Source organism: Globicephala melas, chromosome 13 (genome assembly GCF_963455315.2).
Source record: "Globicephala melas chromosome 13, mGloMel1.2, whole genome shotgun sequence".
In the NCBI taxonomy this organism is placed as follows: Eukaryota; Metazoa; Chordata; class Mammalia; order Artiodactyla; family Delphinidae; genus Globicephala; species Globicephala melas.
In genome coordinates, this window is record NC_083326.1 from 68113068 (window position 1) to 68137489 (window position 24422).

Below are 24422 nucleotides of genomic sequence, written 5' to 3' on the forward strand. Positions count from 1 at the left end.
ATCTGATTTTTGTGGTCAGATTGTTTCGGTTTTGATCTTTGTTCTGAAGGATGGAAGAATGTCTACAGGCATATTTCAAACACTACTTTCATTTTCTCCTTCTTTTCAGAAGCACCCAAAGTAATCAGGACATTTGCTTGCTTTGTAATTATTTACTTAAAGGACTCCCTGTGTGTGTTCAGACAAGTAACTCGCTCTTCTTGTAAACTGTGAGGGGGCTGGAGATTGTACTGATATTCCCCAGTACCATTAAGCCAGACAGCTGCTGTGGTTCATCTGCCTTCAGAAGATCCATAAATCCTGAAATGTTAACTGAGTATAACTGGATCAGGATTCACAAGATATAAATTCTTAGACAATGACAAGGGACGATGCAAAGCTCTAGGAGTAGTATTTAAAGCTTGGTTCAGAACCCTGAATTTTTTCACTTATAAACAAGCAATTCTCTCTAAGAATTTGAATGCTGTTTCTCAGAATTTTTAATAGGAATTTTCTATTTTAATCTTCCTTGATCCAGAGACTTAAAAAAAATTTTTTTTTCTTCTGGAATTGAATCAAGAACTTCCAACTGAATTTCCAAAGATCCAAAAAGGGAAGGGAAGCTGCTTCCGGTGACAGGAGAGCAGCTGTTCAGAAATAAATTAAAAATGCTCCACTCCACCAAGGTGGAGCTGAACATGTGGTTAGTGTTTAATACCAGACTAATTCATTTTTTTAAAACAGTTACTAACTTTTTAAAACTAACTTTTATTTTTGGCTGTATTGGGTCTTAGTTACAGGCACACGGGATCTTTCGTTGTGGCATGCAGACTTAGTTGCCCCGCGGCTTGTGGGATCTTAGTTCCCTGACCAGGGATCGAACCCGTGTCCCCTGCATTGGTGGGTGGATTCTTAACCACTGGACCACCAGGGAAGTTCCCAGACTAATTCTTGATAATATTATCTATATTTCATGTAGATAAAATGCATTTATGTATTTAAGTGTAGACCAAAGAGACCCTCAGGCAGCTTTGCATGGTTGCCAAACAGAATTCCTTGAAGGACACACTAACAAGACTTTTATTTGTGAACGTCATGCCATTGGAAGGAAGATGTGGTTCTACAGCAGAGGGTGGCAAACCCATGTCAAATCTAGCCTACTGCCTGTTTAGTAAATAACGTGCTACAAGGGCAGAGTTTATTTGCAACAGAGGCGGTATGGCCCACAAAGCCTAAAATATTTACTACTGGCCCTTTGCAGAAAAACTCCCCTCCCCTCGAGGGCCTCGAGTTGGCCTTATTTCCACCTCCTTATCCACAGGCCTAGATGAGGAACATGGTATATCAAGTATCCCATGAAGAACCGATCACTCAAATCCTGGCTGGGCTGTGCTTCTGCTGACATGACAAGCTTTGCAGTCCACTAATGCTTGAGCCACAGGTTTAACTAATATGGTCAAAGCGGGCTTCCCTGGTGGCACAGTGGTTAACAATCTGCCTGCCAATGCAAGGGACACGGGTTCAAGCCCTGGCCTGGGAAGATATCGCATGCCGCGGAGCAACTAAGCCTGTGTGCCACAACTACTGAGCCTGAGCTTTAGAGCCCGTAAGTCACAACTACTGAGCCAGCGTGCCTAGAGCCCGTGCTCAGCAACAAGAGAAGCCATGACAATGAGAAGCCCGCGCACCGCCAACGAAGAGTAGACCCTGCTCACTGCAACTAGAGAAAAGCCCGCGCACAGCAACGAAGACCCAACATAGCCAAAAAAAAAGAAAGAAAGAAAAGAAAGATGGTCAAAGCGGTTGAAACACCTCTACTCTGAATCAGCAGAGTCCAGAAAAGAAATAGATAAGAACTTTATTTTTAAAACTTTAAAATTAGCAACGATTAGAGGGGAATCTTCTTTAACTTAATCTTTTCTTCAATGTTTGAAAAGTATCTCATCTTTGTTAAAAGTTCCTTGGCTTTTTCAAAATCATCTGAAATAAAGAGAGACATTAATGCGAGGCTTCATTTCAAGCAAGAATAAAATCACTCTATTATCCAAGGCAGCTGGATCAAAGCTGAGCCCTGGGCTCTGGAAGGCTGATCAATTACTCAGTAGATTTGAGAAAGAGAAAACATCTGGATTGTTCAGGGGATAAAGGGCTTAACCAAAGGGAGCAAAAGCATGCTTCTTCACAGGATTCAGACTTTAAATGAGAAGCTGCTCTTCTTCTTCAGGACAATACCCAATAACTAAGTTGTGTTTTAAGAGTTTTCCCCTATCATACACAGTGGTCTAACCCTGACGAGGATGTGGAAGCACCTGGTGCTTCCTCTGTACCAGGTGCTGTGATACAGAGCTGCCCCCAGGAGGCTGGCAGGTTCTGGAAAGATGCCCTTAGACCCGTGGTTCTTGATTGTGGGTGATTTCTCGCCTGTGGGGATGTTTGGCAATGTCTGGAGACGTTTTTGGTTGTCACCCTGGGGAGGTGGCATTGACATCTAGTGGGCAGAGGCCAGAGGTGCTGCCAAACAGCCTACAGTGTACAGGACAGCCCCCCATGACAAAGAATTATCTGGCCCAAAATGTTGGTAGTACCAAGGTTGGGAAACCCTTAGATTTATGTGTAATAACATAATACACCGTTATATTCATATATGGTTAAAACTACCAAGAAAAGCAAGGGAATGGTTAGTACAAAAATTCAGGAGAATAGTTGCTACCAGGAAAGGGGAATGCAATTACAAAGGGCCTACCAGGGGCTTGAAGGCAGTGGTCGTTTTTTTTTGTTTGTTTTTTGGCTGTATGTGGGCCTCTCACTATCGTGGCCTCTCCTGTTGCGGAGCACAGGCACCGGACGCGCAGGCTCAGCGGCCATGGCTCACGGGCCCAGCCGCTCCACAGCATGTGGGATCTTCCCGGACCGGGGCACGAACCCGTGTCCCCTGCAACGGCAGGCAGACTCTCAACCACTGCGCCACCAGGGAAGCCCCAGCTCCTCGTTTTGAGTGGGGATTGACTCCCGGGCTGGACATTTTCTTTTTCCTGGCTCCTTGAGAGGCCTCTATGTTCTATTTGACCCTGCTCCTCCCATGGGAACTTGTCAGTCCTCCTCCTTCTTGAACTTCTACTGACTGCGTGTCACCATGGTGCTTGATCTACCTCTTTTCTTGCTGCTGTGACTTTATAGGCAGATCTTGTTTTATCACGCTTTGCAGATACTGCGTTTTTTACAAATTGAAGGTTTGTGGCAACCCTGCGTTGAGCAAGTCTATGTATAACATTTCCCCAACAGCATTTGCTCACTTCGTGTCCCTGTGTCAGACTTTGGTAATTCTCCCAATTTTTCAAACTTTCATTATTATTATATTTGTTCTGGTGATCTGTCATCAGTGATCTTTGATGTTGCTATGGTTAAAAGATTATGACTCACTGAGGGCTCAGAGCATGGTTAGCAATTTTTAGCAATAAAGTATTTTTTAATTAATTGGTTTTATTAGACATAATGCTACTGCACACTTAATAGACTACAATTAGTGTAAACAAACTTTGACATGCAGGGGAAAAAAAAATTCATGTGACTTGTTTTATTGCAATATTTACTTTCTTGTGGTGGTCTGGAACCAAACCCGCAGTACCTCTGTGGTCTACCTGTACATAGGAAAAATTGGAATTTCTCTGGCTTCTTTGAGAGACTTAAGATTCCCCACACTGGCTCCTTTAAGACCTCTTGCCTCCTCCTCCCTCCTCTCACCACCTTCCATATTCCCTTCTCTCACATCCTTTGATATGCCCCCCTCAAGCCCCTACCTCCTCAGTCCCTCTGTCCATCCTACCAGACCTTTCCCTTCCCACTCCCGCCCCCCAACTCCCTACAAGCACTGGACTTTTGGGCCTCCTGTCCCCATCAGGGGCTTGCAAGGGACTCAGGTACCTCCAAAAGCAACCACCTGAAGCTGAAAAGAAAAAAAAAAGCTAACTGGAAACAGATATTTAGTCCACAGACTCCACTAAGATTATATATCAGGGCAAAAAAACCCCACCCCAAAACAAAAAAACAAACCAAACCAAAAAAACCTTTAAAAAACCTCTACAACTCACGTTGAGCAGGCAACTTTTAAAACTTGCTCCATCTGCCAGAAACTCAATTCAGATAAATATATAAAATAGAGCAAAAATGAGAACTACCCATATAAACTAGAGAGTTTAAATTTTTTTCTTTAATTTCCCAGTTTTACTGAGATATCATTGACATAAAGTCATATTAGTTTTAGGTGTATAACATGATTTGATATATGTACATATTGCAAAATGATTACCACAAAAAGTTTAGTTAACATCCATCACCTCACATAAAGTGAATTTTATATTATCTTATTTGTGCCTGACTCATGGCAGAATTTTTTAATGAAACCTGTAAGATCTATTTGCATCTGTCTGTATATTTATATATCTATACATATACATAAACATATATTTCCCTACCTTCAGATGGTATTATGAAATTAATTTATAAAATCCTCTGAAGGAACTGTATCCTAATTTGCTTAGAGAGAAATGAGTACTTACATAAATTAAATCTTCCTAAAACTTCCAGAAATATAAGAACCAACTCAAATGTTTTCAATTCCATGTAATTTGGGTAAATCTTTGGTAAATAAAACTAGTGTGATGTTCTTGGTTTAATAAAATGGATATGTCTTCAGAGTTGTTAACATTAAATATAATGCAAGCATACTTTTTTTTTTTTTGCGGTACGCGGGCCTCTCACTGCTGTGGCCTCTCCCGTTGCGGAGCACAGGCTCCGAACGTGCAGGCTCAGCGGCCATGGCTCACGGGCCTAGCTGCTCTGCGGCGTGTGGGATCTTCCTGGACCGGGGCACAAACCCGTGTCCCCTGCATCGGCAGGCGGACTCTCAACCACTGCACTACCAGGGAAGCCCAATAAAGTCTTCTTGATTTTGAACTGACTTTGAAGTTTCTGAGAGGTCCCCTGGAAAACCTCAAAGGATTTGTTCTCTCACCTTGTAAAAAGAGAAATGTTAAACTGAGTAGGTTTATTTGATATATTAAATTACAATGGAAGCAGTGTCAAAGAAAAGATACTTAACCTTCCCTAGGTTATTTTTATATGGGTTAAATGTTATTATTTCAGAAATTGTACAAAGTTCTTAGAATTTGTCAATGCCCTCATTATCCATGATATATCCTGGTAAGATGTTATCGCCCAGGGCTTCCCTGGTGGCGCAGTGGTTGAGAGTCCGCCTGCTGATGCAGGGGACGTGGGTTCGTGTCCCGGTCCGGGAAGATCCCACATGCCGCAGAGCGGCTGGGCCTGTGAGCCATGGCCGCCGAGCCTGCACATCCGGAGCCTGTGCTCCGCAACGGGAGAGGCCACAACAGTGAGAGGCCCGTGTACCGCAAAAAACAAAACAAAACAAAAAACTGTGGGCTTTTTCCTCTCTCTCTCTCTCCCCCTCTCTCGCTCTTTTTCTCTCTTACTCCTCTTCCTCTTTCTCTTTCTCTTTCTGTGCTATGTGAGGACACAACAAGAAAGTAACCATCTGCAAGCCAAGAAGAGAGCTCTCACCAGAGCCCAACCACGCTGGCACCTTGACCCCAGACTTCCAGCCTCTAGAACTGTAAGAAAATAAATTTCTTCTGTTTAAAAAAAAAAAAGATGTTATCGCCCAGTTATTATTTTAAAATGTGATATGTCACAGAAACAACTAGATTTCCTTTTCAGTTGTGTTATTTTTATAATAACCTCTCATCAGATCTTTAACTATGGCCATTTTAAGTCTTTTGCTATCCATGGATGGTTGTTACCTTACTCTGATGCTTTCCTAAAAGCTCTTACAACCAGCTATAAGCCAGAGTACTTGTGATCAATAAACAGGTACTGTACCAGGTACTCTGTGGTACAGGCTTCTGATGGCATTGCTTACATTACTGAGTTCAAATCAGTCGACCAAGTCAGAATTTCCAAAATGCTAATGAAAAAGCTGATGGGTTCATGAAACTGCTAACCCAAGATCAAGCAGAACAAAGTTAACTACATAGGATTGAGTAAACTGATAAGTTGATTATAATTTTTTATTCGAACTATTGCTGGCTTTTAAATGTTCTATTTTCTAATATGAGGAAATCCCCTTTCCTTTTCTCTTAAGCTATCTATGACTCATTAACAATCTAGTAAATTATACACTTTTGTAAACAAAATTAAAACATCTTCTTCTCCCTGCCTGATCCCTCAAAAAGTTAGAAACTATTGTTGAGTATTCTTGTTTTCACGGCAATATAGTTATTTGCATAGCTTCAGTAAGAATCTGTCCTCTTTGTGATAGGACATAATTAAAAATAAGGCTTTGACGGGAATGTCATATTTGAAAATGATGCATAAAGTCATCAATTTTAAGGAAATAAGGTTGATTTTATAGAGATAATGCTTTCAAAGCCCTATTGCAAAAACTGGCCTGGTATCTGGTTTACAGGGTTCCCAGCCTTACAGGTGATTAAGGGCACTCGGCAGGCCCATGAATCTTAGAATATTTGGGGGACGTTGGGAAGACAGGAATTCACCTTAAACTATAGGTAATGCAGGTGAAGAATTCTGATGGAGAAATCTTGGCTTGACTTCCTAGCAGAGAGGTTTTTCAAGTCTAATCTGAGATTCCAGGCAGATTCTAATCTGAGATACAGGCAAACCTCAGAGATACTGGGGGCTGGGTTCCAGACCACTGCAACAAAGTGAATGTTGAAATAAAGCAAGTCACACAAATTTTTTGGTTTCCCAGTGCATGTAAGTATTGATACTGTACTATAGTCTATTAAGTGCACAATAGCATTATGTCTAAAGAAACAATGTACATACCTTAATTAAAAATATTTTATTGCAGAAAAATGCTAACCATCATCTGACACCACAGGAGTGCTACAAACCTTCAATTCGTAAAAAATGCAGTATCTGCAAAGTGCAATAAAACCAGTTACGCCTGTAAAAAGTTCCATTAGGAAAACTTAAAAAGGCCTTTATGGTCAGTTACCATTCTTGCTGCACTTAATAAATAATCAGGCCAAATTTCATGAAACTAAATTTATTTTGTAAACAAGAACAATGTTACTTTATCTTTGATTAAAAAGAGGGGGTGATTGTGGAGAGAAATTTTATGTTTCAGTGGAAAAGAATAACACAACCTTGCGAGTGATCAGAATCCTGTCCTGTTCATTGTCTTTGAGGTTTTACTATCTACTTGTAAACTGAACTGGATCCTTACACATTTTGTCGGCCCTCAGCAAATCCTCAATTCTTCTAGTTTCTTTCAACATCTGGCTACAACTTTCCAAACCAATGTTTCCAATGTTCCTCCCTCCCTCCTGACTTACTGTCACTAAGAACTAAAACCTGACTGCCCAGATCCTCAGTGGGACTCAGGTTGTCTTATAGCTGCCCCTTTCCTCCAGGATCTGGTAAAGTCCTGCAAGCTGAAGCTGGAGGACTTGATAGAAACTTCAAAGAACTCATCACAACGAATCACGGGCAACCTTTGTGCCTGGAGCTGCTGGTACACGGGCCACTCAGAAAGCGCCCACCTTCCATACTGTGCTCTGGGGAATAACCATGACTGGGATGCTGATGTCTCTGCCATCACCACAAACATTCAAACTATAAGCCAGGAGATGCGTCAGACTGCCTCTGCTGTCCTCATGCCACCACCTAAAGACGCTTAAGCGGTCAGTGTCTTCTCAGGTGGCTGTCCTCTGGACTCAGAAACTGGGGTTATAGTCGGCTCCAGACATTGACCTTTGTTTTCCTTTTCGTTTCCATAGAGATGCTCCTCATTAAATGCACATTTGCTCATGTCATCCCCCAAATATCCTCTACTATCAGGCCTCAACAGATGGCTCAGCTAGTCCTTCATAAACAAAAGACTGAGTGAGAAATGGACTTATGTCGCTCAGAGGAAAGAAGGTCTCTTCTGTCTCTTTCTTGCTGTTTGTTCCAGTCAACACCTGATGATAGGGCCCCTGTCTCCAGGCTCTGTGGGAGGGTGGGAGCCTAACTTCCATAAGGGCCAATTAACAAACCCAGATGGGTTTCATAGGACCAACTCCTTCTTCCCGCTTTTTGTAATATTTCACTTCCCCAATTCTACTGAGCCCCTGTGCACCCCTGCCCTACTCCCTCATTCTCCCTTTAAAATGCCCAGTTATCTCTGTACAAATCGAAATTGAGTTCAGTTCACGCTGGACTCTTTTCCCTATCACCATAGTTATTACTGATTCAAATCTGTCCTTACCACGTTAACTAGTATCTGGCTTTGTTTATCTGTGACAGTGCATCTCTCTGAGTTCCTGCTGTCAATTCTTTAGGTGTGCACCCAGAAGTGGAATTGCTGGATTGCACCGTAATTCTATTTTTAATTTTTTGAGGAACTGCCATACTGTTTTCCACAGTGGGTGCACTATTTTACATTCCCACCAGCAGTACACCAAGGTCCCAACTTCTCCACATCCTTGCCCACATTTGCTATTTTCTCTTTTTTTTTTAATAGCATCCATCTTTATAGGTGTGAGGTGGTATCTCACTGTGGTTTTGATTTTCATTTCTCTAATGATTAGTGATGTTGAGCACCTTTTTTCTATTTCTTAATCTGGGTGGTGGGGACATGGGTGTTTCTTCTGTTGTTATTCTTCCATTGTACTTATGTACTATTCATTCTTTAAGAAATTGTATTTTATAATTAAAAAAATAAAAGCCCACAAAGGTATAACAGGAACTTGGTGGAACATAATCTGACCATCTTAACCAGTAGGCTGGGGACATGGATTTCAGGCAGATACGTTGGGCCAGCTTCCTGTCTTTTCTGCTATTAATCTATATTCCTACCCATCTTTTTAGAGACACCCCTCCCTCCCCGCCACCTTCTGCCTGCTTCTCAGAATAAACTCCTACAGTCCCTACAAAGTAGGCAGTACACTGTGCAAGTTTATCTCCTTGGCCCTCAGTGATCGGACTGAAGTGGACATCTGACTCAAACTGGGGCAATCAAATCCCCCCTCCCAGGAATCTAGATTGGATCTAGAAGACTCTAGTCAGATGGTAAAAGGCCTTGTTCTTATGAGGTAATAGACCAAGGGGGACTGAGGAGTCATCCAGGGCCAGTTTGGAGCACTGTACACCAATAAGGAAGCAGACGGAACTGGTGTATAGCGGTGGGGAGAAGGATGGAGTGGTCAGCTAGGCCACCAAGTTCAGGACCACAGTCTTGGTTCCAGACTGCTTTCTGGTTCCCAGGTCTTGTTCTAGAAAAGCTCTTATCACACAATACTATACTCATCTCAGGGACTTTGGATTCTGAGAGATAGACCTGATTCCTTAGAGTAACCTCCTTTTATCTGGGCTAGTATGAGTTGCGTTCTCCTTTCTGTAGTCAAACGATCCCTAAGCCAAAGGGCTATTAAGCTCTTATTTAAGGAGTGGCACAAGTCAGGATGGAGAGGAAGGCTGTTCTTGCTTAAAAATAGCTAGAAATAGATCTAGTCTCTTTAGCCTGAGAGCCAGGAGCAGTGGGGACAAGGATGAACACGCCCTATTTGCAATCTGGGCACTGCTCGGCCATGGGATTCTCCTCCTGGGCTTTGCAGAAGAAAGGGGTGTGCGGGCTTTGCCAAATGTTGACTGTGCAGCCTTGCCCTCAGAGCCTGCCTGTGTTGTCTTCAGCCCACATCCCTCACCTTATCTTCTCCTACTTGCTAAAGGGGAATGGGAGCACTTTCTCTCATCTAATCTTCAATGGGCGTATCACTGGTTTGGGCACACCCCTTGTTTCTCTAGCAAGACTGTGAATCCTTGAAGGCAGAAATGTAGACTCATCTATATTTTATAGCTCCCATGTACCTGTCATAGGATGGGCATATAATAGCTACTTAATGAATGGATGGTTATACCTCAGTGCTTACAATTTCTTTCCATATTTAAGAAAGTCAAGAAATGAAGGAAGTACCTCTTTCAAAAGCTCTGCTCACATTGTCAGTCAATTCTTTCTGTTTAGCTGAAAAAGAAAAACATTATCTTAATTTTTCTACTTAAATAGACTCATAATATGAAGACAACGCTTTGTCATCTTGTTGTTGTGAACACAACAGAGCAGGGAGTTTGGATTCAAGGGTAAGGCCTCATAACCTGTCTCTACAGTTCCACGATGGCAGCTCCTGTTTAGTGCAGCTCTGGCTGATCTTAGTTACACTGTTTTTCTATCCACGAAAGGTCTGAGGGGCAATCACCAAAGCTCATAAAATGGCTATAGAAGCATTAAAAAAAAAAAAAAAAGACAAAGAAGTGCCTTAGATTATCTCCACAAGGCACTCTGAGTCTTCCAGATTTCAGCTAGGAGAAAATTAACAAGCGGGACTTGCCTATCAGCAGGGCATTAGAGTGTGTCAGGCAACTACTAGAAAATTATACAGCCTCTCAGGAAAATGAAACATTTCGATCATATTGTACCTTAAGTGAGAAGATGCCAGATGAAGTAAAGGACAGCTACCTCACATTTTTATTGTCTCCTCATTGGAAAATTGTATGATAAGTGCCTTTTTCAGATACAAACAGTATCAATCATTTATATGGTGCCTGCTTTCAAAGCACTTTCAAATACATTATATCCCCATGGTAAGCAATGACAGGTACTGGGAGAACATATATGGTCACATGGTTGGTGAGTGGAGGAGCTAAGAGCAGACCCCAAGTCAACTGACTTCTGGTCCAGTGGTTGCAAACTCGCTTCTCAGGTAGCAACGTGGTGTTGACAAAAGAACACTGGATTAGGAGTCTGGAGGCTCTGAAGTCCTGACCCCAAAACTATCTAGCTCATGCGCTTGAACGTTCACATTACCTGGGCCTTAGCAGGTAAAAGGAAATTTAGGAATTACTCTAAATGAAGGTCAGTGACCTGCTCAAAACGAGATGTTAACTATAGAGCTAGAAATAACCCCCACCATTTATTGGGAACTTACCACGGGCCAGACACTGTGTCAAGTGTTTTACATGCTTTAACTTAATTGTTGCAACAACCAGTACTAATATTATCTCCATTTTACAGATGAGGAAACTGAAGCTCAGAGGAGTGAAGTCACTTCACTGAAGGTCACACAAAAAGTCAGTGGCAGTGTTGGGACTGAACCCAAGTCCACCTCACCCAGAGCTTCATGAACCTCTGCCTTCCAAAGCCGTGCAGCTGGGCCTTCTGACTAAAAATCCCGAGTTTCTCTTTCCCCAACACCACCCAGCCCTAATGTTGCTGGTACAACCCTAGCTGACAGCTCCCCCACCACAACTTCTATTTTACTACTTTTAACTTCTTTGTTTGTTATTTATTCACTCACTTGACAAATATTTACTGAGTCCCTATTATACTCCAAGTACTACTGCATGTGCTAAGGATGTGAGGGAAGCAAAAAGAAGACACAATTTCTGCCTCTGTAGAACTTCTGGTCTAGTAGAGGAGGCTGATATTGGTCCAGTAATCTCACATAGACCAGTGATTAATCCTACAAAGGAGGGGTACCCACGACCAAAAGGTATAGACAGAGAGGTCGTCTGCAGATTCTCTGAGGAAGTGAGGATTGCCCCCAGATCTGAAGGAGGAAGAGTTAAATAGATGGGGTAGAGGAGAAGAGGGTTTCGGGCAGAAGCAACAGCATGTGCAAATGCCCTGGGTAGGGAGGTACAAGGTACAGATGAAGAACTAGAAGCAATCTGTGTGGCTGGAGTGGAAGGAGCAAATGGGAGGAAGCAGAGGCCAAGCCATGCAGGTTTCTTTAACCTGAGGCAGGGGGCGGGGAGCCACTTAAAGTTTTTAAGCAAGGCCAAGGGTGATATGATTAGATTTGGGTTTCAAAAAGATCACACAAGTGACAGGGTAGGAATATATCAGATTGAAGGTAGAGACGGACCAGTGTGGAGTTACTCCAGTTGTCTGGGTGAGAGAGAATGGTAGCTTGGGACAGGGTGGTGGCAGTGAAAATGTATAGATGGATCTGAGACACATTTAGAAGGTCAGCTTTTCAAGACTCGGTGATGGACTGTCTATGGGGGTAAGGGAGAATAAGTTGTGAAGGACACCTCCTCGGTGTTTTGGACTTGTACAACCGCAGAGCGTCATTCACTTAGAAAGCGAACATCAGCAGAGGAGCAGAAGAGAGATGCTCATGACTTCCATTTGGGACACACTGAGTTGGAATATATAAACTCCAAGAAGGCCCAGGCCATGTCTTTCTTGTTCACTGCTGTATCCGCGGTGTCCTGCACAGTGCCTGATACAGTAGGCATGCCATAACATTTGTGAAAGTTCATATCTGCATAATTTGAATGAGAAACCTGGAGCCTTTTCTATATGGCATGGTTAATTTTATGTGCCAGCTTGTTTAGGCTGTGGTGCCCAATTGTTTGATCAAACACTAGTCTAGATGTTGCTGTGAAGGTATTCTGTAGATGTGATTAACATTTACCGTCAGTTGACTTTAAGGAGATTATCTTCCATAACATAGGTGGGCCTCATCCAATCAGTTGAAGGTAGTAAGCAAAAACTGAGGTTTCCCAAGGAAGGAATTCTGCCTCATGACTAACATAGAAGTCCTGCCTGAGCTTCCAGCCTGCTAGTCTATCTACATATTTTGAACTTGCTAGCTCTCATAATCACATGAGCCATTCCTTAAAATAAATTTCTCTCTCTCCACATACACATACACTACTGATTCTGTTTCTCTGGAGAACCCTGACTGATACACTATGGAATAAAGTGGAAAGTAAAGCAATATGGGATCATAAGAACAAGGTTTCAAACTTTGCTCTGCTATATCTGCTGTGTGACCTTGGGCATTCCCATGAACTTCTGAGGCCTATTTTTCTTGTCAGAGATATCCAAAGGATGTCATGGGTGGGAAGGAGCACAGCAATCTGCAAAATACTATTACATTCTTGGTTTAAGTCCGCCTTCCAGAGAATTAGGAATTTTGCAAGCCTAACCTCTAAACAAAATGGGTTTCAGCGTAATCAAGAAAAAAAAAATTCCCTGAATCATTATGAAGGCCAATATGTAGTCTTTATATCCATTTTTCACTTAACCCCTACATGTACTCAAAATAGCAATAAAATGCAGTCGGTGGTATTTTATCTTTTACCTCTGACAATAGATTCCATCTCTTTCATGGCAGTTTCACCTTGAGCTTCTGCAAGTTTTTCATTGATTTCCATTATTTCCATGAGGAATTGACTGTCCATTTCATAATCTGTCCCTTCGGGAATCTCTACTCCACAGAGCTTTAGCTATTGGGGCATAAAGCAGGGAAAATAAGTTTAATTCAAGAAACTATGGCCAGAGTCATAAATCCTCCTCACCATAAATCCTCCTCACCATTCAGAACAGAATGCCACTCACAGGGAAAACTTGAACTGTCTCAATAGTGAAAGTGTGAGGGTAGGGTACTGGAAAGTTAGACTGAGATAGGAGTGCTGGGATGGGATCACTCCCTGCTACCTGGCACTATGTGACCTTGGGGGAGTCATTCTTCCACTTGGGAAAAAAGTGGAAGGAGGTTGAATTAGATATTTGTAAAAATTCTATTAAATCCTAAAATTCTAAGGTGCTCACTTCTCCCCCACAAAAAAACAAAAATTACCCTTCCCTAAAAGCCAGCACTATCTAATCCTTGAAATTTATAGAAAATGGTAAAAAAAAAAAAAAAAAAAAGGCAATTGGGCAAGTAAGATTTACAGACATACTCAGAGAAAACTATACTCATGTAATAGTATCTTTGAGGTTAATTATCGTTGGGTCCCTGGATTAGCTCGGGTCTCAAGCACTCTTCTGTTGAACACAGGGGAGCAGCTGTCCTACAGAGCAATGGGACCAGGCTGTCATGATAGAAGGGTGGGAAAATCACCTTACAAGGTATAGTCCCCTGCTCAGGGGGGCCAGAAGAGTCTTATAGGCATCATTAACAAGGGTCGAATGCTTCTCTGAGAAATCCTTTTCAGTCTGTAAGTGGAAATGAAGATAGTCATATTACCATGCAAATAGGCCATCTTACATTCACAAACTGTTTCATAAAATACTGATGGGCAAGCACATAAGGAAGTGACCAAAGGAGAACCAGTATGGGATAAGCTGTTTTTATTTTCAGGTGATGGGTTCTAATTCTGCTGGGAAATCAGGTAAAAGCTCTGAGTGTAAGACAGGTCCAGCATCTGGATGGCTGGGGTCAGGCTACCTCAGGGCGAAGCTGGCTGTCCAGCTCTGTCCTTGATAACCATAAGGACACTGCCACCCACCCAGGGTACACACGTGTTTGGGTGTGATTATGGGTGGCCAATAGGCTACCTGAGACCTCTGGCTGAAGAAATCTGGGTGGATAAGACGCTGTAGTTGCTGGTACCTATGCTGGAGCTTTGCAGTGTCAACTCTGAAGGAGCGGTTGCTGGAAGGAAATCAGGAGATGAAATTCATGCATCAAATGTTTATAGATTTGTATAGTATGGGCCTGGTTCCTGTTCTCATGGGGGATGATGCAATAAACATATAGACAGAGCTATTTCAAAAAGTGGTAGGTACTGCAAAGGAAAACAGAATAGGATAAGAGAATGGTAGATGTGGTGGACAAAGAGATGACATTTGAGCTGAGACCTGAATGATGATGAGGAGTAACTGAAGATCACAGGAAAGAGTCATTCAGGCACAGGGAACATGCAAAGGCCTTGAAGTGGGAACAAGATTGGTATGATTGAACAACGTAAAGAGCAGTGTTACTGCAACCCTTCATAAATGCTCAGTGACTGGTGGGGCCAGAGCCCAGAGTTAAAGGGAAGAGGCATTCCTGAATCCCACTCTATTTTTCTAAGGCCCAGGTTCCTTCATCTCTACCTCTCACTTTATTTTAATCGAATCCTCTTCGCTTTCTATTCCCAGAGCGTGCCCTATCTCATTAGTTTAGCTTCGCCCCAACTTCACCACCTCTCCAAGCTCCTCAACCTTCGGAGGTAAACAGAAAAAACATCTATTTCTCAGACCTTCCAATTCTCACTTTTCCCTTAGACTCTGCCCATAGCATTAAGTTTTTCTTTGCTCTTACTCTCTCATTTTGGATAACACCTCATTATTTCTTTCTTAAAAGTCTCAACCCAACTTTAAACCTTCTGAACCTATTCCTCAAGACTCCATCCGCCAAGGGCCGCGCAAGCACCCTTCCCTCAGGCCCCACCTCTGAACTTCCTTCTCTCAGATCCCGCCCCTCAAGTCTCCCTCCATTGCAGGCTCCAAACCTCAATTTCGCCTAATCACACTCCTCGCCCCACCAGTCCGCGCTCCACTCTCGTCGTCATCCCACAAACCTTGGCCGCTCAGTCCGGCCCCTCGGTTTCCTCTCCCGACACATCCCACCCACCTTCTCCCAGGCCCCACCCCCGGCCCCTGTTCTCTAGGGCTCCGCCCACCCATGTAACTGGTCCCGCCTTCTCCTCCCTTCCTGACCAGCCCTCCAACTCGCACGCCCAGACGCATTTCCCGAAACCGCCTCCCTTACCAGTCCATGAGGCTGAAGTAGTCTCGCGTGGGGTCAGGTGGCTGCAGCGCGCGGCACTGAGGGCAGAAGAACCGGTCCCCCCGCAAGGGGCCCCCTAGGCCGCCGCAGTTCCAACACCGGGGGGAGTTGCTTCCCGCCAGTGACGCAGCACTGCAGTTTAGCGGTCTCCTCCCGAGCACCCCTGTCGGCCATAACCCCGACACCCGGAGCAAGGCCCTGGTTCTTCCGCACCACATCTGGCTGGCGGCCGGCCTCCCCGCAGTCACCTGTTGGGGAGAGAAAGTGGTCGACCAGACTGGTGCTGCTGATTGGCCGGGAAGCTGAGGGGGCGGGACTACCCGGGGGAAACCTGGATTTTGAGTCCCGCTCTGCGTTTAAACTACAACTCCCAGAAAGCATTGAGGCTATGTGGGCCGCCACATCCGCTGTTTGTCATTGGTCCGGCGGGGGCGGAGGGGTGTTTTGATTGGCTGAGGGTGGAGTTTGTATCAGCGGGTTTAGCGCCACTCCGCTGGCTACGGCTGCTCAGAGTGTGCGGTGCTAGGTGGGCTCGCGGTGAGTCGTAGTGGGAACTTCTCTTGGGTACTGAGGGGTTCGAATCCTGTCCTCAGGGTCTTTTTGCGAGCTGAATTTCCTAAGCTTCCGTTTTGTACTGTGTTTGAGCTTGGGAAGGGGGAGAGGAATGCGTGGACGACTCTCTTCCTTCTTTGTAGATAAATTTCGAGGTGAAGGTCACTTCCCTTGTAACTTTAAAGCTGAAACTGGCCCAGACGTAAAGGATAAGAAAGAACAAAGTTGTCCCCTTCAAAATGAGAGCGAAGTTGCTCTGTAGAGAGTTTTATAGGTGTTAGTAATTATTTCCATATTTAGGTTCAATCTGGAAAATGCTTACTAAGAACCCATTCTTAGCTGCAAGGCGCTGCAGGAACTGGAAACACACCGACTTCTGTAGGAAGATGCTCTGCGAGTGTCCCTAAGGAAGTGTGGGGGATGGGGTGGCGAGGGTAGGGTAGGAGGGCACCAGTCTTCCTTGGGACTCAGTTTCTCTATTGGAAAAAAACAACTGTGTTGCACTTGTAAGGCCTTTTCCTGCTTTCAGATTCTTTGGGCCTGGAATTCCCAATTATCAAGCATTACCGAGGGGTGGGGGGAGGAACGTTGATGCATCATCTCATTTGATTCGCAAGCTCTATCTACTTTTCTGGGTTCAGAGAGGTTGCGATCTACGTAAAGGTCGTGCAAAGAGTTGACTTAGACATCTGACTCGACTCCAGATCTGTTTGCTTATAACCTCTCCACTATGCTTTTTCCTCATGGCAGAGGCCAATGTAGTCCTGGCCTGGTGGACCCTTCTTATCATGAACGATGATAGCAGCTACCTTTTGACACACTGTCTTTTGCCAGTTTTCAGGGCAGAGAAGTCTTGCTCAAGAAACTGCAGGAGGACACAGCTCGGCTGAGGTGGTATTAGAGCAGCAGGTCCTGAAGTGGCGGACCTAGCTCTGGCAACACCTACCTCCCTGGTGTGCTTTCAGGAAAACTCATCAGGACCTTTGCATCTGGAAAGCTGTGTAAATGCAATAATCAGTGTGAGTCATGTTTACTATATTATCCTTGAGGGGTAGCCTGAGTGTGGGATTCAGGAGAGAAAGCACTTTTTTTTTTTTTTTTAATCAGATTAGGGATTTAAAGTTAGGGATTGAAAGTTACTTTGACTTTACTGTAGGTTCTGTTATTGGAGTTTAACTGTCTATCAAATTAATTATAAAGCTGGGGTGGGAACCTCTGTTATGGTCTTCTGTGTCTCATCTTGGTTTTCTTCAGGCTTCTGTTGGGCTGGGAGGCCATTTAGGATGCTGAAAAGGTGAGCCCCATAGTTAATTAGCATCACAAAGGGCTAGGTGGAGTTGTTTAGAGCAGTCTTTGTGTTTCGCCTCTTTAAGTGGCCCAGCTCTTAGTTTGGAGTCAAAGGAATCTAGAATGAACTTGGGTCCTACCCTCCAGGAGCTGGTTTGGGGAAGAGGGGGCAACAGTGACATTTTATGTATAAAATAGCCACGCCTGGGGTGATGCAGCGAATTTCTGTAGAGTTTCTCTTAGTCTATGCCAAACCACCTGACTCTTCCCTTTCTTTCTTTTTCAAAAATACATATGAAGTTTAAGTGTAGTGTTGATTGTATTAACGAATACATTTTAGGTTCCATTTTTAATTTTAAAAAATTGGATGAGTGTAAGCTGTTATGAGTCTCTCGCCCTCCCCAATTCAGTTTCATTGCTTTTTACTTGTTTACAGCCTTCAAATAATTTGTTTCTGTCCTCTGTGGTTGTGGCTGTCACACAAAAACTTATCAGGTGAAAATGATGTGATGAAAAGCTCAGCCCAGAAGAATGATAGGTCTAAACTCTTAGAATTTTAATTTTTTTTTTTTGCGGTACGTGGGCCTCTCACTGTTGTGGCCTCTCCCGCCGCGGAGCACAGGCTCCGGACGCGCAGGCTCAGCGGCCATGGCTCACGGGCCCAGCTGCTTCGCGGCATGTGGGATCCTCGCGGACCGGGGCACGAACCCGTGTCCCCTGCATCGGCAGGCGGACTCCTAACCACTGCGCCACCAGGGAAGCCCTAGAATTTTAATTTTTGCAGAGCATGCGTATCCTGGATCTTTTTTTTTTTTGACTGTTGTAATATACCCATCCTTTACTCTTGACCTTTACGATGTCTTGTTCCTTGAAATTCACCTTACTGTTGGACACTTATTTTTGAGGTGGTGATGTCTCGGGAGACGGATGTGGAGTGTCATCAGCCCCATGGCAGTGCCTCCTCACAGTCCCAAGGTGGCTTCTCGCAGTCCCACGGTCCCTCCTCACAGCCACATGGCTCCTCTTCACAGTCCCAGGGCACGTCCAGCTCCTCCACCAGCACGGTGCCCACGTCCAGCCAGTCCTCTCACTCCAGCTCGGGTACGCTGAGCTCCTTAGACACAGTGTCTACGCAGGAACTCTATTCTATTCCCGAGGACCAAGAACCCGAGGAGCCTGTCCCTGCCCCTTGGGCTCGATTATGGGCCCTTCAGGATGGATTCTCTAATCTTGGTAAGACCCTTTGTAATATTTTGTTCAGAAAAACAGTTTTAGAAAGTTGTTGCAACAGACAGCTCAAGACACTCCTGGAATGATTCTGGAGTTTGAAGGTGATGAAAGATGGAACCAAGGAAGCAGTTTTGGGTTGTGCACGGGCTCTTACTTGCTGTAGAGCCCCTTCATTTGTACTTTCGACAAACATTAATTGGGCGTCTGCCATGTGTTGTCCATCTGAAGAGGGTTGTGGATCTTTTCCCTAGAAAAACGCTGATTCATGCAAGCTTGCAAACATTTGTCATCTAATCACAGAAACTTCACCACTTAACTCTTGCTGGTGGTGCAGCAGTTTCAGAGAATCAGTTTTACAGTTTCAGAATGGGGAAGGTTATTTGTTGACTCCCTGTTACTTATTTTTATCTCAAAATAGCCAACCTTGCTGTTTAAATATACTCATCCTCTCTGACACCTGGTTCCAACAGTAAGGCTTTGCTCTCGGTATGTTTTAAGTAGCATTTTTCCTCTGTTTTGAATTAAAATGACCTCTTTATTACAAAAAAAAAAAAAAAAGAACTTGACATTAATGGAATAGAAAATAATAATGTAAAGAAATGAATGGCTAATGTACCATTTTGTATCTTGTCACTCACCCTTCCCTTTTATGTCACGTGCAACTTTGATGACTTGGAAAAAACAGTAAAAAATGGAGAAATAATATAGCAATATTCATACATACAACTTTAAATTTAGAAGTAAGCATTTGAAGCTAATTTTTACTCATTTAAGCTATATATTTAAGCTAGGCTTAGGGCTGATGTATGGTGAGTGGGACACAGAAATGGTGAGTTAGGGTGAAGTTGGGTGTATCTCCTTTAAACTTAAGATTACATTCACAAAGAGCTTGTTAGGGAGACCAGCATAAAGTAATTGCTCAATAAAGAGAAGCTATAATACTTTATTGTTATTATTTGTTATTGATTCACACCTATCTTTTCTTCTAAATAATTTACAGTTTTAGCTCTTATCCCTTTTGAGTTGATTTTTGTACATGATATGAGGTATTGTCCAAATTCATCCTTTGGCATGGGAATGTACAGTTGTCCGAGCACTATTTCTTTCTTTTTTCTTTTTTATAAATTTATTTATTTTTGGCTGTGTTGGGTCTTTGTTGCTGCACGTGGGCTTTCTCTAGTTGTGGTGAGTGGTGGCTACTCCTCGTTGTGGTGCATGGGCTTCTCATCACGGTGGCTTCTCTTGTTGTGGAGCATGGGCTCTAGGCATGAGGGCTTCAGTAGTTGTAGCACGTGGGCTCTAGAGTGCGGGCTCAGTAGTTGTGGCTCGCAGGCTGTAGAGCGCAGGCTCAGTAGTTGTGGTGCACGGGCTTAGCTGCTCCGCGGCATATGGGATCTTCCCGGGCTATGGTTCGAACCCGTGTCCCCTGCATTGGCAGGTGGATTCTTAACCATTGCGCCACCAGGGAAGCCCCCCGAGCACTATTTCTTGAAGAGACTACTCTTTCCCCCTTGAATGGTCTTGACACCCTCATTAAAGATCATTTGACCATAAATGTGGGGTTTAATTCTGGATTTTCAGTTCTGTTCCATGGATCTATGTGTCTGTCCTTATGCTAGTACCACAAAATCTTGATTACTGTAGCTTTGTAGTAAATTTTGAAATCCAGAGTGAGTCCTGATTTGTTCTTTTTCAAGATTATTTTGACTACTATGGTTCTTTACTTTTCCATAGGAATTTTAAGATAAGCTTGTCACTTCCTGCAAAGAAGGCAGCTGGAATTAAATCTGTAGATCAATATGGGTAATATTCCCATCTTAACTGTATTAAGTCTTCCAATCTGTGAACATGGGGTAGCTTTCATTTATTTAGGTCTTCTTTAATTTCTTTCAACAGTGTTTTGTAGTTTTCAGGGTACAAGTCTTGCACTTTAAAAACTTTATTCCTTAGTATTTTTTAATGTTTACTTCTTTTCATTGTGATAAAATATATATAACATAAAATTTTGTCATTTTAACCATTAAGTATGCAGTCCATTGGCATTAGTACTTTCACAATGTTGTGCAACCATCACCATTATCTATTTCCAAAATTTTTTCCTCTGGTAATTTCTTTTCCCCCCTAGCTTTATTGAGACATATATAAGTGACATATATAACATTGTGTAAGTTTAAGGTGTACAGTTTGATACACTTATATATTGCAAAATGATCTCCACCATAGCCTTAGCTAACACCTCCTTCACATCACATAATTACCATTTGCTTTCTTCTAGTTTTACGGTTTCACTTCTTCTGTTTTAAGTCCTTAATCGATTTCAAATTAATTTTTGTGAGTGGTGTAAGATAGGGGTCCAATTTCATTCTTCTGCATGTGGTTATTCAGTTTTCCCAGTACCATTTATTGAAGAGATTATCCTTTCCCCATTGAGTTCTTTTGGTAATTTCTAACCTATTTTCTCTGTCTTTGAATTTACCTATTCTAGATATTTTGTTTAAGTGAAATCATAATATTTGTCCTTTTGTATCTGGCTTCTTTCATGTAGCATAATATTTTCAAAGTTCATTCATGTTGTATCATGTATCAGAACTTTGTTTCTTTTTATGTCTGAATAATATATCTGAATAATAATATTGTATAAATATATCACATTTTCTTTATCCCTTCTGTTGATGGACATTTGGACCTTTTGGCCATTTTGAAAAATGCTGCTATGAATATTTGTGACAAGTATCTGTTTGAGTCTCTGTTTTCAATTTTTTGGGGGGTATTTAGTGCCTAGGAGTGGAATTGCTGGATAACATGTTTAAGTTTTTAAGAAACCACCAAACTGTTTTCCACAGCAGCTGCACTATTCCATATTCCCACTACTAATGTATGAGGGTTCTAATTTCTCCACATTTCGCCACCACTTAATATCTGTCTTTTGATTTTCATCATCGTAGTAGGTGTGAAGTGGTATCTCATTGTGATTTTGTTTTACATTTCCCTGATGGCTCTAATGATGTTAAACATCTTTTCATGTGCTTATTGGTCATTTTTATGTATTTGGAGAAATGTCTATTCATATCCTTTGCTCATTTTTATTTTACTTCTTTAAAAATCTTTATTGGAGTACAATTGCTTTACAGTGGTGTGTTAGTTTCTGCTTTATAACAAAGTGAATCAGCTATACATAAACATATATCCCCATCTTTGCTCATTTTAAAATTGGATTGTTTGTCTTATTGAGTTGTAAGTGTCCTTTTTTATATGGTAGATATAAATCCCTTACTAGATATGTGTTTTGCAAATATTTTCCCCCATTCACTTCTTTTCACTTTCTTGATGATGTTCTTTGATTCACACACATTTTAAATTTTAATTATGTCCAATTTTTATATTTTTTCTTTCGTTTCTTGTGCTTTGGGGTCATATCTAGACAGAATTGCTTAACCCAAGGTTACAAAGCCTTATCACCATTTTTTCTTCTTATAGTTTTAGTTCCTGCAATTAATCTTTGATTCTCTTTTAGTTGCTTTTTGCATATGGTGTGAGGTAAGTTCCAACTAGATTATTTTACATGTAGATATCCACTTGTCCTAGCACCATTTGAAAAGACTATTTTTTCCCCAATGAATTGTGTTGGCACCTTGTTGAAAATCAGTTGACTGTAAATGTGATTTATTTTCTGTCTCTTAATTTTTTTCCATTGATCTGTATGCCCAACCTTTCACTAGTACCACACTGTCTTTTTTTTTTAATCTTTTTTTTTTTTTAGATGTTGAGGGTAGGAGTTTATTAATTAATTAATTTATTTTTGCTGTGTTGGATCTTCGTTTCTATGCGAGGGCTTTCTCTAGTTGTGGCAAGCGGGGTCCACTCTTCATTGCGGTGCGCAGGCCTCTCACTCTCGCAGCCTCTCTTGTTGTGGAGCACAAGCTCCAGACGCGCAGGCTCAGTAGTTGTGGCTCATGGGCCTAGTTGCTCCGCAGCATGTGGGATCCTCCCACACCAGGGCTCAAACCCGTGTCCCCTGCATTAGCAGGCAGATTCTCAACCACTGCGCCATCAGGGAAGCCCCCACACTGTCTTGATTATGATAGCTTTGTAGTAAGTTTTTAAATTTTTATTTATTTATTTATTTTTGGCTGCATTGGGTCTTTGTTGCTGCGCGTGGGCTTTCTCTAGTTGCAGTGAGTGGGGGCTACTCTTCATTGCTACTCTTCATCGCGTGCTTCTCATTGTGGTAGCTTCTCTTGTTGCGGAGCACAGGCTCTAGGCACGTGGGCTTCAGTAACTGTGGCACACGGGCTCAGTAGTTGTGGCTCGTGGGCTCTAGAGTGCAGGCTCAGTAGTTGTGGCACATGGGCTTAGTGCTTCACAGCATGTGGGATCTTCCTGGATCAGGGCTTGAACCTGTGTCCACTGCATTGGCAGGTGGATTCTTGACCACTGTGCCACCAGGGAAGTCCTGTAGTAAGTTTTGAAACTGCAAAATATAAGTAAGCCCTTTGTACTTCATTTTCAAGATTGTTTTGCTATTCCGGGTCCTTGCTTTTTTATAGGAATTTTAGTTTGAGCTTGTTAATTTCTGCAAAGAAGGCAGCTGGGATTTTGATAGGAATTGTGTATAGTATGGGAGTTTTGCCATCTTAACAACATTAAGTCTTCCAATCCATGCACATTTAAATAGGTCTTTCAAATTTTTTCCTACAATGTTTTGTAGCTTTTAGAGTATAAGATTCGCTCTTCTTTTGTTAAATTTATTCCCAAGTATTTTATTCTTTTTATGCTATTGTAAATGGAATTATTTTCTTAATTTCATTTTAGGTTGTCCATTGCTAGTGTGTAGAAATACAAGTGGTTTTTGAATATTGATCTTGTATCCTGTAATGTTGCTGAACTTGTTTATTTGGGCTAATCTTTTTTAGTGGGTTCCTTAGGATTTTCTACATATAAGATTATGTCGTTTGTGAATAGGATTAGATAGATTTGCTTCTTCCTTTCCAATATGGATGCCTTGGCTTTTCATCTCCCTCTCCCTCCCTCTGTTAACTGTCCTGGCTTGAATCTCTTACATGGAATAGAAGTGGTTTTTTTTTTTTTTTTGTGGTATGCGGGCCTCTCACTGTTGTGGCCTCTCCCGTTGCGGAGCACAGGCTCCGGACACGCAGGCTCAGCGGCCATGGCTCACGGGCCCAGCCGCTCCGCGGCATGTGGGATCTTCCCAGACTGGGGCACGAACCCGTGTCCCCTGCATCGGCAGGCGGACTCTCAATCACTGCGCCACTAGGGAAGCCCCAGAATAGAAGTTTTAAGAGCAGACATCCTTGTCTTGTTTGTGATGTTCCTCTCTCCTGTCACCATCTCAACTGTGCCCCATTCTTCACTACTAGGAGAAGGGGCCCATCTTCCTGGGGTTCTTACTCCTAATTGCCTCACTGAGAGTTTTGGTCCCTTTGCCTCCTGCCTTGCTGTCCCTGCCCTCCTCCACACATCTTTCCTGAGGGCTCCTCTAATGAGCCAAGGTCAGAGCAGGCTCTTCCATGGGCAGCCTCCCCTTCCACTCTCTGTCCATCCTCCCTGGACTGTTGGTGTCCTGATAAAATCTCCATGCCTTTCCTTCTCAACTGTCCCAGAAGCTCCTGGTTTCTAGTAGAAATACCATGGTTCATTTATACCTTTCCCTGTTAATAGATGCTTAGGTTGTTGCCAGTGTTTATTCCTGCAAGCAAGACTGCAATGAATGTCCTTGTCTCCTTGGTCATTTGGACAAATGTCTCTCTAGGGTAGAGCCTGTGTTGAGTT

The 24422-nt window shown here is 42.8% G+C and overlaps 2 protein-coding genes across 13 annotated transcripts in view; one reads left to right on the forward strand and one right to left on the reverse strand.

The window, feature by feature from the left end:
- Nucleotides 1-15854, reverse strand: part of HSCB (HscB mitochondrial iron-sulfur cluster cochaperone) — a 43114-nt gene extending 27260 nt beyond the window's left edge. For 8 of the 11 annotated variants that reach the window (XR_009566323.2, XR_009566325.1, XR_009566322.1 and 5 more), the window contains exons 1-5: nt 15546-15854; nt 14348-14444; nt 13916-14005; nt 13149-13293; nt 9974-10021 (exon numbers count right to left, since the gene is read on the reverse strand). Coding sequence is in view for 5 of the 11 variants with exons in the window: in XM_060310037.1 (XP_060166020.1) it covers nt 9974-10021; nt 13149-13293; nt 13916-14005; nt 14348-14444; nt 15546-15781 (616 nt within the window). In the remaining 6 variants the exon portion in view is untranslated. Of the gene's footprint in view, nt 1-1821; nt 1960-6840; nt 6934-9973; nt 10022-13148; nt 13294-13910; nt 14006-14347; nt 14445-15545 lie in introns of those variants that run through there. The other 3 variants (XR_009566324.1, XM_030860714.2, XM_030860716.2) reach the window with 3 other exon arrangements.
- An 85-nt stretch (nt 15855-15939) lies between these two features.
- Nucleotides 15940-24422, forward strand: part of CHEK2 (checkpoint kinase 2) — a 39688-nt gene continuing 31205 nt past the window's right edge. For both annotated transcript variants that reach the window (XM_060310032.1, XM_060310033.1), the window contains exons 1-3: nt 15940-16100; nt 16950-17134; nt 18308-18635. In XM_060310032.1, coding sequence (XP_060166015.1) covers nt 18314-18635 — 322 coding nt within the window. In that variant the 5' untranslated portion in view covers nt 15940-16100; nt 16950-17134; nt 18308-18313. The remainder of the gene's footprint in view (nt 16101-16949; nt 17135-18307; nt 18636-24422) is intronic.